The sequence below is a fragment of the Sciurus vulgaris genome (assembly GCF_902686455.1).
Source record: "Sciurus vulgaris genome assembly, chromosome: 3".
Lineage (NCBI taxonomy): Eukaryota > Metazoa > Chordata > Mammalia > Rodentia > Sciuridae > Sciurus > Sciurus vulgaris.
In genome coordinates, this window is record NC_136463.1 from 98823691 (window position 1) to 98840736 (window position 17046).

Below are 17046 nucleotides of genomic sequence, written 5' to 3' on the forward strand. Positions count from 1 at the left end.
AAATACCTCAAGGACAATGTAAAGAGAGTTAAGAACCAATTTCTAGGAACTTCAATGTTGGTCAGAGGAAGAGGTCCAGAAAAGTAGTCTGCAAATGGCACACATATTGTTAAAAAGAAAATGTGGCAAGAACAGAGACATTGTCATGATTAAAACTACCAATTCTATAAACAATGCCTAGAACATTCTCCTAATAATAGGTCATTGGCAGATTTGTAGATATAATCAACTACTGTTCATATCTTCATCCTTCTGCTTTAAAAATAAAAGAAATAAATACGATATTCAAGCAGGAAAAAAAGAGGATATTCTACAGCATAGTCACCTGAAAATATTATCAGGAAAAGAGATTAAAACAATTGACTTGACCCCCTTCTTCCATTAAAGCATTGGCTCTAAGGAAACAAATCTGTATCATTTTGATTCCTGCTAGTACCAGTCCCACGAGACTACTGCAGCCTCACAAACATTGAAGATATTTAATAATTATTTTGTGAGATAAATGGAATCTCATGACTTTGTTGAATAAGATGTTAATAGTTTAATAACCAGTGAGTAGTTCTGGGTATGACCAACTTCTTAAGTCCATAATATTAGAAAACTGATATATTTCAGACCAGGACTAGGGAACATTCCATTTTGAGGTTATTGATAATGAGTGGTTCTTCCCCAGAATGTCTGTTCTTGACAGATCTTCATCTTCTCATCATGATGAAGAAAAAAACATCACTCTTCTGATTGTAAACGAGTTAATATCAATGCTAAGAATGAATGCTAAGATTACAGAAGCACAAAATGAATGAGCACCCAGAGAGGCCCAGAAGCACTGAGCAGGGAACTTGGAACCACCCACCAATGATGTGGAGCCTTTTAGAACTATTACAAGACTACAGTGAGATTGCCAGTATTTATGACTTCTCAATTATCTGGAATTAGTAAAGAGTCTTGGAATATAAAATCTTATTTTTACACCTTTTGTCATAACTACTAAATGAAAAAAACCTCTAACCAGTCCCATCTCCTGTCAGATCAACCCAAACTCCCTATTCATTGTTTCAGATACAATAAAATTTCATACTATCTTAAATTATTCAGCATAGCAAGAGGTAAAAGAAGAAGGAGAAAGACAAAGAGGAGGAGAGGGAAATAGAAACCACCTTGATTACAAAAGCTTGCTCTCTTCCTTTAAGGGTAAAAAGAAATGTGATTCCTCTGCTTTAGGGATCAGAGACACAGCAAACTTCAAAGTGCAAGGGGAAAAAACTAACCAGACCTCAAGTCACCTGATTTCCAGTCCATTCAACCACATACTGCTTTCATGCCAACACCAATACTCCATTGTGTATCCAGGGAAGGAAGAATGGTAACACAAAGAGAGAGGAAGACCAGCCAACACGACAGAGGCACAGGCCCATTGTTCAAATTCTTTTTTCTAGTTGAACATCAGTGATCAACCCAGCCATTAAATAAAATCACCTAACAAATCCTAATTAATTAGTAAACCTCATTTATTTAAAGGTTTTATCTAAGTGTGTCTGCCCCCACCCCCCCACACACACACACATGCCTACACCTTTTAATACAATGTTTTCCATCTAAAAAAGCACTGGGAAAAATTCCATCTTTGCAGGTTTATTTTAAAAACAAGTTCCATGTCACCAATCTTCATTGCTTATGTGTGTGTGTGTGTGTGTGTGTGTGTGTGTGTGTGTGTGTGCATATTTGTACTCTTAGCACGTTGTTTAAAAGGCAGTGATGGGACTGCCTTTTGCCACCTTCTTTCTCCTCTTTAAATGGAAAGCACTGAACCCAGATGCCCAACCACAGAAGATATTCTTCCAGAAGCAGCATCTGGCTTCCTGGCAAGCCCTTCCTGCAAGTTGTTTGGGGAGCTTTGCCGTTGTCTCTGGATCTGTCACGTGTGTCAGATACCATGGCCTCTGGCTGGCATGTCCAGGCAGCTGCCAATTCCTTTCGGTTCACCTTTAATTCTGAGAAACCAGTTCCCTCATTTTCATTTCTTACTGGATTTATTCTGCACTGCCTCCACCACCCTCACCCCTAGCATAAGAATTCCAGAACAAGCCCAGTTCCTCATTGCATTCTGCCTCTCAACATCCTCTCCAGGCCTCTGTCTTTTGAACCCCGGTGAAATCCTTAGCCATTTCATACTACATTAAAATAGGTTACTTTTAATAATATTTCTTAGCCACTTCTTGTCAGAGAAGCTCCTTGTAAACTGTGAGGTTGTTCCCTGAAAAGAAAAACAAAACATTCCATCCGAGTAATTTATTCTGGTCTGTACACAAGACATGAAAGTATTCTTGACATTTGTGTATTATTTAGCTAAATCATATTGGCTCCCCACATCCTTGTCACACCATGAACAAAAGAACATCCCAGAACTGGAAAAGACAAGACAACACTGCAGTTCATCCAGGCTGTGAGGCATTTACAAATAGCACCCGCTCCAGGAAACTAAATTTTTAAAAGTAGCTTCCTCTCTTTTTTTACCTGTTAATATATATATATATATATATTTTTTTTTTTAATTATGAAGGATTTTGTGGGGGTTTTATGGATAATTGTTAAGAACACAGAGTCCAATGGTAGCCCACGCAACAGGAAACAGTGACAAGGTGCTGACAAGTCCAGCAGCAGTACCCAGAATACAGAGGAGAAAGCAGAAATTAGAGCTGCAGGGTGACATCCAGGAATAGCTAACACGGGGTAGCTGCAGATTTCCATGTTGTTAGGTTTTTTCCTTCATGCAAGAAAAAGTGCAGATTATATGAGATTTCAGATCTCAAGACTGTAATGTCTAGCCCAAGAAAAGACTGGACTTTAGCAGCAGACAGGAGGAATTTTGAGCCATAAATAATAATTGATCTATGGCCAGTAGAAGACTTGACCCACACTTGACTTTGAAGCACTTTACAGCTGAAACCATGGGTTTATACTGAATGACAGCCTCTGGGGAAAAGAAAGGAGTTCGGGGGCTATTTGGGACAGGCCACTGGGAAACATCTCCTTCAAAACTTTCCACATAGCAAAAGTACTCCAATTTAAAATTAGAATTTTTAGTTCTATTTTATCTCTGATTCAACAACAGTGTTGGCTATAATTTTCCCCCAGGTTCACTCAGTAATATGTAGAAATGAAGTGAAAACTACATGCAGAACTCACAACCTTCAAACTTTGTATTGTCCTTTGTCTACAGACTCCTATATCTCACGTCTAGTCATCTTGTCTCCTCTTTCGGGTCTGAACCACAATCTTTGTTGACTGAGCTATTTTTCTGACATTTTCCACATTCTTTTATCTGCCTTTCCTCCCAGAATCATTGCCATCTTCAAATTCTTCCTCTTGTCCTTTGCTCTGAGAACTCTCTTCATGTTCAAATCATTGTTGCTTGCATGATCTATCTACACATTTATTCACGAGGCAAATGAATATTATGTGTTTATTTTGTGATTGATGCTGAGCTGGAAATGAAGATAATTTTACCAGGGAAGCAATTAATGCCTAGAATCTTGGAAACTTTTACCATTATGATACTGACCTCCCTGTCCATATCTGAGACTGTTTCTGTCCTGAAATCCTATTCTCAATCCCAACTTTTTGGTTCTACATTCTTCCTCTTCTTGCAGGGTTTTGAAAACAAGTCTTTTACAAATCATCCCTCAGACTGAGTAAACCTCTTCTTTTCTCTCCCTTTGTCCATAAGAAAAATAGGACACTGAGACAGACCATTGCAAGGATAAGCAAGACTTAGTCGCTGGCACTAACAGAATTTTTTGCTGTTCTCCATGGATTAAGAGTCAGTACACACCTTTTAATAATCTTCCCTTTGTCAGTTTTATTCACTCATTTGTTATTTCATTCATTGATTTTCATTGAGACCCCTAATGTTTGAGATGTGGGGAAAAAATGTTAATGTTACCTAAAATAACTTTTATCTAACGAACTTGTGTCTCTGTTTTTGGTTATCAAAACAGATTACTTTGTTCATATCATGAGAAGACATGCAAAGTCAGAACTTACCTAATTCTCATTTTATTTCCCCATTTGGACTTGTTTTACAATCACTTTACATCTCAGGAAAATTCTCCTCTTAAACACATCTCTGAGGAGAGCACACTGTGCCCTCGTGGCTTCTGCTTACGGTCTTTTTCCACTTCTCTTTCATTTCTAGCTGCCATTCCAGAGCTGTAAGTACTTCCCTGGTGCTGACCTCTGATTCTGTTCTCTCTCCCTCCTGTTGCCACATTTCCTGTTTAGGGTCAGACATCCCCCAGAGAGATAGCAGAGATAGTGAAGCATTTTACCAGTTGTTTACATATTGCAATATATTTTTCTAACTAGTGGAAAAGAAGAAACAAAATGCATGCCCTGTTCTCCCTAACCTCACCCGCCTTTCATATCACACTGAAAATAGCCAATTCCCTGACTGCCAAGCTCTTAAAGCAATTCATACGTCCCTGGCAATCAAGGCATTTACCCTTCATTTACCCTTCTTCCTATAGGTATCAAATAGGAAAACCTACTTTATTCAACCCCTAATCACATTCTTTTCATTCTGTACATGGAAGCGCCCCCCTACCTCTCCTCTCTCTCTCTCTCTCTCTCTCTCTCTCTCTCTCTCTCTTTCTTACACACACACACACACACACACACCACACACACACACACACACACACACACACACACACACACACCACCTATAATAAACTAGGTAAGCCCAGAAGCAAGTGGCTAGGTAGAGAAACTAAAGTAACGTTCATTGTCATGTTCTAAGAATTCGTGATCCCAAAGCACTTTTATACAAGAAATGTTACATAGAAGAGATAAGCTTGTGGCTGTATTTGGGACTGAGGGAGTGGGAATGGAAGGAGATGACCAGAGGGAGGAGTTTTGTTCATCACACATGCAGCCACCTGAAAAACACCAGCTAATTAGCAGTCTGTAGCCACACAACACAGCAGTTTAGTGCAAGAAGTGAACAATACTTTACCTAATTGAAACTACAGAGCAGACTTAGGTAGGCTGCATGCAATTACACAGATTGGAAGGCAGCCAGGACACCAAGGTTAACAATTCCTTCTCTCACAAAAAGCACCACGGGAACATTAATGACCACAAGTGGTGAGGGCCGCCATCCTATATTCCACCCGAAGGGTTCACCTCTCACAGCCCAGGCTCCATCAGAAGGGCTTAATGGCATCTACTAATTGGCTAGGAAAAAACAGTGCCCTCTATTGATGCAGATGCACCTATGACTACCTTGCCATACTTAGGAAACAAGCCCTGAAGTACTATAGTGGAGAAGGATTTCAATGATTGAGGACATGGAGAGGGTTCAGTGATGGTCTATGGAAACTGGGCTATTCCCTCTGCTTTTGGTGGGGCCTGTGGCCAGCACTTCTGCCTCATGAGCAGCCCATAAAGAATCTCAGGACTTCTCAAATATAAAGGTCCTTGTAAGTAAAATCACCTGGGACTCTGTTTTAAAAATACAGATTCTGATCCAGGATATCTGGTTTGGGCCTAAGATTCTGCATAAAACACAAATCCCCCCACTTTGCTGGTCTGAGGACCAAACTCTCAGAAACCTGGCTATAACAGAAGAGAGATGTTCTCTCTAAACCAAGAAAATAGAGCTGGGAAAAAAGAAAGAGGACTTTAAAATGAGATTTGACATCCAGAATTTATCAAGTTTACTTGGTTAGTTCTAGGAACTAAAGGAAGCAGAAACATGAATAATCCAAAATAATAATCCAATCCCAAACCCACACCTAGGATGGCTTTTCCTATGTGGTGGGAGGGGAAATAAGTAGCTTGGTCCCTGAATATATTTCATGAATGAGACACCTACTGAAAACATTTACATTGAACAATGTGTTTCTACTCACTAGAGGGATTACTGTTGCAGAGGGATGCCAACAGTAGTCTCATGACCCCCCCCCCCCCAAAGAACCAAAATTATCTGGCTTTCAAGATGAATCAAGAGAAGACAAGATGGCAGAATGCAGATTTTCAAAGCTTAACCCATGGACAGTGGGAAGAGTGATAATTCCCTTCAAAGCTTTGTAAAATGAAACCAGAGTTGCTAAAAACATCAGTGAATAGGCCATTTTCAAGCTTATATTATGCAAACATGGTTATTGCTATGCGCTACTGAGGCTTTTGTGATAAAGCCTGAATATACCATTAAAGACTCTTAATTGTTGGTTGGATTAATGATTACATTCCTTATCTAGTCACTTCCTAAGTGCTTTTTACATCAATATCTACATATTTTGTGACTTCTTAATGATAGAATTCACTTTAGATGTTTGAGAAGAAACACACACATACACACAAACACACTTAAAAAGCAAGATCCAATTAATCCCTGGTAGAATCTGTATGATTTCCTCCATCTAGACATGTACTAGACATGCTGTAAACTAAAAGACTCATTTAGTCTACATTTCCTCATATATACCTCATCAGTATAGCAGCAAAAAATCCATAACTTGCCAATGATATATACATTTAGAATATCATTCAAAATACATCACTTGAAATATTCAAATATTCAATTGTCTAAAGCTTGTAAGGTAAAGTACTTCTGCTGTGAGAAAAAGAAAAGCACAAGTCCATGAATCAGCAGTATCAATGGAGTGCTTATTCTGTGTTCCATACTCCAGTAGGGAGAGGTGAGGGAAAAATGAGGAATTATACTCCATTTTTGTATGATTTACCAAAATGCATAAATGGATTCTACTGTCATGTATAACTAATTAGAACAAATAAAAATTAATTGAAAAAATAAATATAAAACAGGAAGTCTAAGGCTCTCCCCTTTCCATGTTAGCAATCTAATATCGGACAAAGCACTAAGAAGAAAAACTAGAAGATAATTAACTGATGAATAATATGTGCAGCTGATGATTCAACTTGGAAGAAATGGGATAAAATAATTGGGAAGTCTCCAGTGAAAGTTAGAGTTAAAGTCAGGCTTCAAAGCTTAGGTGGGATTTGGGAAGTACAGGATGTTCCTGGGATAGCTACAGAAAGGCCATGTGGGAGCCAGGATGTAGAGGTGAGCTAACTGAACTGTGGCAGGAGAAGGTGAGACTCCAATCCAGAGAGGAACCAGGAAATGCGTGGAAATGGCAAAAAGATCAGAATCTGACATCTTAGACCATAGAAATCCAAGGTTGATTATTGAGCAGTTGAAGATTACAAGTTATTTTTGGTTTTTGTTTTAACTATGTCAAATAATGGTGATACTTAAAATGGATTTGCAAATGGAGAAGGCTGGAACAAAGCTGAAAAGTCAGTACCTTCTATACCATTCAGGACAGAGTTGTTCCAGTGCTGGTCAGGAAGCTCAGTGGGAAGGGAGAGAACGTGAAGTATGTTAGGAATATTTGTTAGTTTTTTTACCTGATGCACAAAGGACTGGAAACAGTTTGAGACAATATCAGGGTTTCTGATCCATAGACTACAGAGAAGAGTGCAGCTACTAATAATACTGGCTCATCTAAGTGCCCTTATTTAGCACCACCTATGTGTCAGGCACTGTTCTAGGAATTTGTAACACATCAGTAAACTTAACAGAAATCACCCTGCTCTCATGGAGATTACATAATATCTAAAAATCATAATATAAATAACTGAAACACATCAACATTATAAATAACAAAATACTATAGCATATTAGAAGTTGACAATTGCTAAGGAATTGGTAAAATGGAGCAGAAAGAGGATTGAAAGTGCCATGAGGGAAGATTGCAATAAAAATAATGTCATTGCAATAGATCTGATTAAGGTGAGATTTGTGACAAGCTCAGGTAAGGGAGGATGTTGGTGAAGAGAACACCTGGAGCCAGTGTGATCCAGGCAGAGCACACATCTAGGCCTTGATGCAGGAGATCCAGCAAAGCAAAGAGACCAGGGTGGTGGGAGTCAAGGAGAGCAGAGGTGGAGAGGAGCCTCATGCTGACACAGGGCTTTGAGAACATCTGGAGGACTCAGTAGTTCCTTCCAAGTTAAAAAGTAAGGGAGTGCCAGTAGCAGGGTTTTTGACCAGAAATGACATGAACTGACTTAAGATTTAAAAGAATCCTAGCATTCCTGTGTTGAGAATGCATTCTAGGAGAACAAAGGTAGACACAGGAAAACAAGTTTGAAAAGTATTTCAATTATTCAGTAATCAATCTAATCAGAAAGATTTATTTGTAAGAGGAAAGTGCTTTGTGCACTTGCCTCTGATAGGTTGAGAGATTCTAAGCATAGCCACAGCCTGGACATGAGCTTCCACAGTGATTTAGTCCTGTTGTTTCTCTTCTCAGTCACTGTCTTATCATCTGTAGCATGGAAATGGAACTTTACTCATCTTTCTATAGGTGTGTGTGTGCACGCACATGTGCTTGTGTGTGAAAGCTAATGGCATAAAGAAAGTGAAAGTATAAAGGAAGTGAAAGAGTATGTAGTCTGCCCTGCAAATCTGTGTGTTCTGTATCCAAGGATTCAACCAAGCACAAACTAAAAATATATTTTTAAATTGTGTCTATGTTGAATATATACAGACTTTTCTTCTCCTGTTATTATCCCCTAAATAATACAGTATAACAATTTACATATACATTACATTAGGTACTATAAGTAATAAGAGGTAACGTCAAGTGTACTGAAGGATATGCATAGGTTCTATGCAAATAGTATGTCATTTTCTATAACAAACTTGAGCTTCCAGAGATTTGCTATCCCTGGAGGTCCAGAACCGTAGGATACCAAAGGATGTCTATAATGTTCTTGCAGCTTAACACGATTGCAAATTCAAGCAGAATGCTGTCCAAATACTTGATCTTGCACTTAATCCAGGACAACTAGCATACTGGATTCAGAACCAGGAAACTTGAGTTTACATCCTAGATTTATGACTCTTTAACCATGTCACCTTGGATAAGACAGCTTCTGGAAGCATTCTCCCCCTCATTTATATTTAAAGTCATTATAATACTTACATCTCAAAGACTTTTAGAAAACTCAGTGTTACATATGAATCAAAGTCCATTATTAACTGTCAAACGCGAACAACCTGAGTTGTTTTGCTATACCTCCCTCACAAGCTCCTAGTCAGCCATAGGCAGCTCTATCTAACTAGCATAAAGTCATAATGAATCTTTCCTCATACATAAGTTACATTAATTCCTTAAAGAAATAATTTCTTCCCCCTTCACAGTGTCTCAAGAAACTAGTAGAGATTAGAGCAACAGCAGGCACTTAACAAACCATTTTAGCAAATGGAAAAGTGAAGGTATAACATTAGAGGAGGAAATGCAGATTCAAGAATTAGCTTTTTAAAATAAATATTCAAACCATGACAGTGAATGCATTCACCAAGAGAGTTCAGAATCAAAAGAAAAGAATAGAATTAAACACAACTTGGGGGACAAACACAGCAAGAATCACTCAAGAACAAAGGGCGAAAATTAGAAAGTAAACAGATAAATCAGAATCATCAGCATTATGAAAACTTGAAAAGTATCATCAAATAGTATTATTCAATAAATAACTTCCGCTCCAAAAGGATCCAAACAAATTTCAATTAGCTGCCATTTCACCAGTCAGAAATTTCTAATAACCATCCATTTATCTAATAACCACACTCTAGCACAGAGATAACTCAAGTTCCTAATGAGAGCTTCAAGATTCAAAAGTTCCTTGTGAATTATCAAAGGATGATAATTCGGTGTCCGTTGTAATTTTAATATTAATTGTGTTGTTTGATTACTGCTAATCCACATATGATAATAAGTATTTTTAACCAGAACATTTGCTTAATCACAACCTTCTATACCCCTTCTAAGTAAAAGAAGTTTCAGTGGGAGTGAGGAGAAAAACTGCACAAAAACACATTTCCCAGTCTACTCCCTAGGTACATACAGACTAGCCCGTCTTGCAGTGAACCTGGCCAGTCTTCTCTACTTCCCCCCAAACGCGCTTTAGGTGCTTTTAACTGATGTTTGGGAATTCACCTGAAAACATCAACAATTTGTCAAGACAAAACTGGGCCTGTGGAAAAGACACCATGTTCCAAACAACATACTCAGTTCTTTTAATCTATTATGATTTTAACATTTATTTTCCTTGCTGTCACATTTGAGGATTATAACGTATTCCTAGAAAGATCAGCCTCTAGGCAGTAAAGCGTTAAAACCAAAAGTTTACTCCCTGTGCCCTGTGTTCTTGTTTCCTTATCTCAACCCCTCCTTCCCTGTAGTTCCACAAAATGAATAATGCCTTAGACAGAGTTTTTGCAATGCTAATATTTGAACAGTAAAAGATACCTTAAGACCTTCATCAAGATTTTTTAAGGCCTCATTTAATGTCAGTGTCAAAGTTCTGTGAGGAATAATTAATAGAACAAAACAAGGTCTATGTGCCCATCGATTGCCAGGGAATTTATTCAGGTAACTCATTAATGCTGGAGGGGGTTCTGCATGTAAATCCCGAAGCCTCGATAGGGAAATGGGCCCCAATGATTTTTTCCCCCTATAAAAAACACAAACAATGACAAGTATAAAAGCAGATAACCTGAATATCTATACAAACAGCTATATGGCTTGTAAAAGTTTTCCATTTACATCCTGTCACCTCTTCTTTGCACATGTATAAAAGATGGGACAATTATTTCAACAAACCTACCCATATAAATCAACGCAGTATTGCTGTGGGAAGACTGGGTGTTTAAGGCATTTAATATTTCAGCATCGCCAGATTATCACCGGGATCCATTTCGCTTTGTGGTCAAGTGCATGATTAGCACTGTGACAGGATATTGGCCATTTTCATAGGAAGATCTGCAAATCCTAGTAAACAAATACCAGTTGGAAAAATTAAGAACAAGTCTGTGGACTGGAATGCACCCTACTTGTAATGGGAACAAAAAGCTGGCAATCAAATCTAAAGAAAAAGCTAAATCACAGCAGAATGACCTACTTTAAGGCATTTGCCAAAGAGGCAGTGTTTTTAGACAGCTCTTCTGAAGTAGCGTCTTTCTGTCTATGCCATCTGCAGATTTATTACTCTGCCTGAAAAAAACAACCAAAAAAAAAAAAAAAAAAAAAAAAAAAAACCAGCTCTATTCAAATGATACTAAGAGCATGGTCTACAGGAAAGATTCCAGTATTGTGGGTACCACACCCACACCTACTGATGTGGTCCAAGGTTTTGCTTTAGAGGCACCTAATTAAGAAACCCTGACTCATTTACATGGAGACGTTTGATCTAAATTACACTCCAAACCGCACCAAATTGGGAGCATCTGTGAATGTGAAATGTTTGTTCCCTGTGACGGCTAGAACAGGGCCAGCTCTGGACGGCACATGTTCAAGTGACGAAAAATATTTCACATGTAACGTACTTCTGAGACCCACTTTTCCACTAATAATTCATAGTGAGCCTAACCAGTATCTGTATTTCCACAATTATTTCAGGCTGTGAAAAATTATGTCACTATTTTTTTTCCTACAGCTAGAAAGAGGTAGAAGACCACCCACTTTGTTTGTTGTCATTGATAAAAGGCCTTAAGTGTAGCCAATAGCAAAAAGGCAAAGCTGGATAGGGTAGAGGCTGGTCATTATATATACATCCCAACTTGGGATCCATAAAATGCAGAGTGGTGATCTAAAGGATAACTCCCCAGGATTTTCCCCTCTCCTTACTGCTTTAACTTCTGTCTTCTCACTTGGCTGGCTGTTTCTCAGCAAAGCTTTGCCTCCCAGCCTCACAGAGGCTGTTCTTGTATCCAGAAGAGAGAGCTGGTGAAGCAGAGGACATTGACAGGATAGATGTCACATTATCTGCAATTAGAGACCACCTGTATATAGGCCATTCCTTTTCCACCAGGTAACATGTCTAAGAAAAGAAAAAGAAAACATTTCTGCCATTGGGTGATATGAACAGTACTCAGCACATAATTCACATAAAAGAGAGTTGTATTTCAAGTATAATAAACAGAGTTTTATAGATACTGTCAACCCGGCACTTTGGCACCTGAAGGCCACTTTACCTTATTAGGCCATATATCACCTGTATTTTAGTAGGAGTCTAAGGAACAAGAATAAAAAATCTTTTAAAAATGATGCCAGATCCTTTTGTCTAAGGAAGATATTAATGCATTTATCTGATGTACTGTGTTTTGCAGTAGCTAGAATGAGATTTGAATATATTAATATTTTCAGCAGCAGAGCCCAGGGAGCCCAGTTAATAACTTATGCATGGGTACATAGATATACTTCAGACAGAGGTAAGGTTTTCAGCTCTCATGTTGGTAATACTTAGAGAAATCGAATGAAAGGGGCTGTTTCCCCGAGTCTTTGTTGTGGGCATGCATTGTGACAGTATGGAGCCAGCGTTCTTCTGGTTGTCTACACAGCCTGGATTCAATAAACTGTTATATATGCATATTATGACAATGCGGTCAAGGAAACCAGATTTTTTATTCTACCTTCAAGTCCCTATGTAGCCTAAATCTGGTGCTTATTTTTCTTGTCCCCATTCAATATGTTAACATATTCATAATTCGATACAGGTTATGTTCATTTTATAATTAAACTTACGGACTTAGTTGAGAAAGCATTCAGACTATACAGAATAAAAAATGTTTATCTTGTTCTATATTGTACTGTAGAGCTCAATGTGAATCTGAAGTCTCAATTATCCCAGACTGGATACCATAGGGCTGCCAAAACAAAATGCCACAGGCCATGTGGCTTTGACAACAGAAATTTATTTTCTCGCAGTTCTGGAGGCTGAAAATTCAAGACCAGGGTGTGGACAGAGTTGGTTCCTTCTGAGGCCTCTCTGTTGGGCTTGTTGACGTCCATCTTGTTGTTTTGTCTACACATGGTCATTCTTCTGTTTGTGTGTCCCTGGTATCTGTGTGTTCAAATGGTCTCTTCTTTTAAGGACACAAATCAGATTGGATTAAGGCCTGCCTTAGCAGCCTCATTCTAACTCAGTGACTTTCTACTGGCCCTTATTGCCAGATACACTCACAGTCTCAGGTACTGGCAGTTAGGGCTTCAATGTGTGAATTAAGGGGAACATAATTCAGCCCAAATCACAAACCAGGGGTAATTTCACTTCCAGTCTGCTGACGTGGCCCTTGCCAAATGTGTATTTATTTGAACCCCAAATTTAAAACTAAATTAGTAAGTGTATAGTATTTTTCCAGTGTGTTTTTTTTGTTTGTTTGTTTGTTTGTTTGTTTTTGGGTCATTTCCTCCATCATAAGAAACATCATCATAAGAAACTTCTAAGGCTCAGGGGAACAGGAGGCAGCCTGGCTCTTCTCACACCTTCTGCAAGATTGGAAGGAAGCAATTGCATGTACAGTAAAGCGTTACCACAGTGCCTGCCTGAGCCCCACCCGCCTTCAGGGACCCAGGCTAGAGGCATAAGTGCCTTCTTCTCCATTATTGTCGCCCTCCATTAGGAACAGATAATGCAAGAGATATCACTTTCACAATAAAACATTGCACTTAAACCACACCTTTCAACTCAGCATTTCCAAATGCTTTAAAAATCATTATTATTTTTATTATTTATTTGTGGAATCCCAGCAGTCTACTCAGCACTGGCAAGTGCAGTCAAAGCCGCAGAGCTCCGGTCTCAGTTATGTGGACTTTAACCTATGCTCAAGTCTCCCCTTTGCTGTGCCAGTAAAGAATCCGAAGGTGCACATGTGCATGTGCATACCTGGGGAAAAAACAATAGCAAAGTAAACTTGGATATGAGCCCCCTGCCCTTTACACACCTTGAGAAATTTAGAAAATTTAGTTAGTGTTGTTCCAATAAACTAGACCCAAACCAAGAAAAAAGCAAGAACGTTCAATTGGTTTTAGTCCCTAAAATTAATTAAATAGAAATGAATCATCATAGTCAAGGCACCTCCAATAACAATTTAAAAAGTATTATTAAGTAGTATGGGAATAGAAGTCAATCAGACTCTGCTTATTATTCACCAGTTATTATTTCTGGGTTGAATCTGCTTGATCCTGAATTTAAGACAGTTTTCATCACATTAAAAAGTCTTAGAGAAGCTGACATTTTCTAAAAGGTGGACCTCATTTTTGTTTTCCAAGTTTTGATCATGATGGCATATTATATCCACTTCTATTGAAACAACTCTAGTACTTTCCATGTCTTTTACAGTGTGGATAAATGTGGTCTAGCCCTTCAATGCTAGAACCTGGTCCAGTGCCTATAATATAGTAGGTGCTCAATAAATGTTTGTGAAATGAACAAGTAACAGATTTTCAGAGTATTCCACAAGGCTGTCTCAAAGTGAATTTTGACACATTTTGTTTCCTCGCTGAAGTTATAAGCTAAGACAGCTCACAACAAAGCAGAAATATTCCAGATGCTATTTAAAAACCTAATGAAATAATGATTTAGATAGCTTTAAATCAAAGTAACTGAACACATTTTTAGAAATATTTGTTTATGTCAAAAATTTTCTTCACTATTATTGAATTTTACCAGAGGAGATTTTCTAGAAGAAGTATAAGCTTAGGCATTTTGGTGATGATGAGAGGGAGCAAACCTAAATGTGTCCTAGAATATGGGGTGGCACCACAGAGAAACAGTGAAGATCAAAATAACTTTAGAATGACAGGAAGGCAAGAAAGTAGAGGAAGTGGAGGAATGTTAGATTATTTGGAATATTCTAATGAGAGGCTTTCAGAGAAGGTAAAGACCACCAGAGCTACTTTAAAGATAGAAGTGGATTTTTACTGATAACATAATTGGGAATATACTAAAGTAGAAATCCTTAAAGTAAGAACAGACAAGGTGAGAAGGATGTTTCTTCAGTCTCCTCTGTTCAGTGCCAGCAGTTCTGAGAATTTAAAAAGGGCGCAGACACTGTCTATAGCTGTAGGTCTCTTGCATTGTGTGTTCAGAATGCATCACAAAAGGGCATTTCTTGGACTTAAAGAAAGGTATGCAATAGTTCTTTGCCTTTCATTGTGTCGAACTGGTAGTGGGGAAAGAATATAAGCTGTTCTGCATTGGGCTATTCTGAGGCTTAACTATCTGGAGCCTCTCAGAGGAAGGATGCTGCAAAGCAGGAAACAAGGTGTATCTTCCAAGTGTGTAAACTAAGCCACTTACGAGCTGTTAGCCTCATTTTGAAACCCATCAAATAAATAAGAGCAACAGGGCTAGAAATAGAGTTCAAAAGGCAGAAGTGCCTGACTGCCCTATATTTAAAAAAAAAAATCATATTGCATGACTTGGCTTACACTGCTCCTTTGTATTTTGTACTGATATTTCACACGTTCATATTCCGAAGTGCAATGTATCTTTAAAAATGTAACTGTTGGATTTAAAATCAGGAAGTAGTAAAGTGACTTCACAGAGAGACGCATATGGAAGTTTTTTGTTTTGGGGGAGCTGAGGAAGGGGTTGGTTTTGTTTTTAGTTCTGTGGAATCTCAGTCCAATCAACACCTAGGCCACTCCTTTCAAAAGAAGAAGGAGGAGAAGAAAGCCCTTTCTTTAATGATTCAGTGTGCAGAGAATTTCTTGCAGACATCTGGGAGTTTAGAGACATCCAAAAGGCAAGTAGAGGTGGAGGAGCCACAGGGAGCAATAACTGACCTTTGTTCTCATTTTCAGAGGGAAATGATGTATAGGTTTTTCCTGCCAGTAGGAAGTTGTCTAAACTTCTCATTTCAAAGATGAGCAAATTTAGGTCTTTTCTAGGTCATGAAGTCACGGTGTAGAACCTGTAACCCAAATTTACTATAGTTATGGAAAGTAAATGGAAATGAACTACTTTAGGACACTCGAACTCCACCTGACAATCAGTTTAGAGCATTAAATACAATTAGGATTTTAGATTTGGGGTTTGCAGTAGGGGTAACTGCATTACATAGGTCTCCTTGCTATAAATCTACCAGCCTCCCTCATTGTCCTAATCATGGTACCATTAATTAACCATTAATTCCATTAATTCCATTCATGAACACTTCACTGCACCAAGTGAATGAATGTTCTTGCCAACCCCAATCATGCCTCATGCATCACCATCTCTAAGAAATACGCTTTTCATTCAAAGGCCTCTCTCTTTACTCTCCCCCTATCCCAGATTCTACCACTTCCAAGGTTCTGACTTAAGGTCCACCTCCTTTAAGATCTGCTCATCAGAGGTCATATCTGCAGAAATCTTCCTGTATTCTGAATTCATAATGATTCGTATAAAGGTAAATTTGACACTTAAATGGACAATAATGAATGTAGCGCAAAGCTCATTCTTTTTCTTTTTTGATTCTTGCCAAATGCCCAAAATGAATACACAAAATTTATAGAGCACTAAATATGTGTCCCATACTTGGCTGAATATTTTAAAATACATGATCTCAATTCAACAGCCATGTAATTATTGTCCTCTACTTATGGAACCAAAACCTAGCATCCAGAAAGAACACATTACTTTTTTAGATCACCCAATGAAAGGTGATGGAATCAAATTTTGAAATCAGGTCTGTCTGAATCTAAAACCCTTCAACTTTTGGGCAAAACTGCCTCCCTTGTCTGAGTAACTTGCACATAAAAATTACCAATTATTTGTGGATCAGATAGATTAACAAATGAAATATGGTAGTGCCCTTTTATCCATGGTTTTGTCTTCCAATATTTTAGCTACCCTCAATAAATGGCAACCCAAAAATATATATGGAAAATACCAGAACTAAACAATTCAAATTGCATGCCATTCTGAGTAGTAGGATGTAATCTCTCACCATTCATGCTCCATCCTGCCCAGAACATGAATCTATCTTTGTCCAGTGTATCTATAATGTGTATGCAATCTGCCTCTTAGTCACTTAGTAACTGTCCTGATCAGATTTACTGTCATGTATGGCAGTACTTGAGTAACTCTTATATAACTTAATAATGGTGCCAAAACATAATAGTAATAATGGAAAGGAGGCATAAGAGTATAAAACATGGAGAGACAGATTAATACTATGTGGCAACA

The 17046-nt window shown here is 38.2% G+C and overlaps 1 protein-coding gene across 4 annotated transcripts in view; it reads left to right on the forward strand.

The window, feature by feature from the left end:
- The window catches only part of ARHGAP15 (Rho GTPase activating protein 15), a 631777-nt gene that overhangs the window by 580207 nt on the left and 34524 nt on the right, over positions 1 to 17046 (forward strand). The window contains exon 14 of one of the 4 annotated variants that reach the window (XM_079135675.1): positions 692 to 3513. The exons of the other annotated variants lie outside the window; for them this stretch is intronic. Within the exon in view, the coding sequence (XP_078991801.1) occupies positions 692 to 803 (112 nt within the window). The 3' untranslated portion in view covers positions 804 to 3513. Of the gene's footprint in view, positions 1 to 691; positions 3514 to 17046 lie in introns of those variants that run through there. 4 annotated transcript variants of the gene reach the window in all.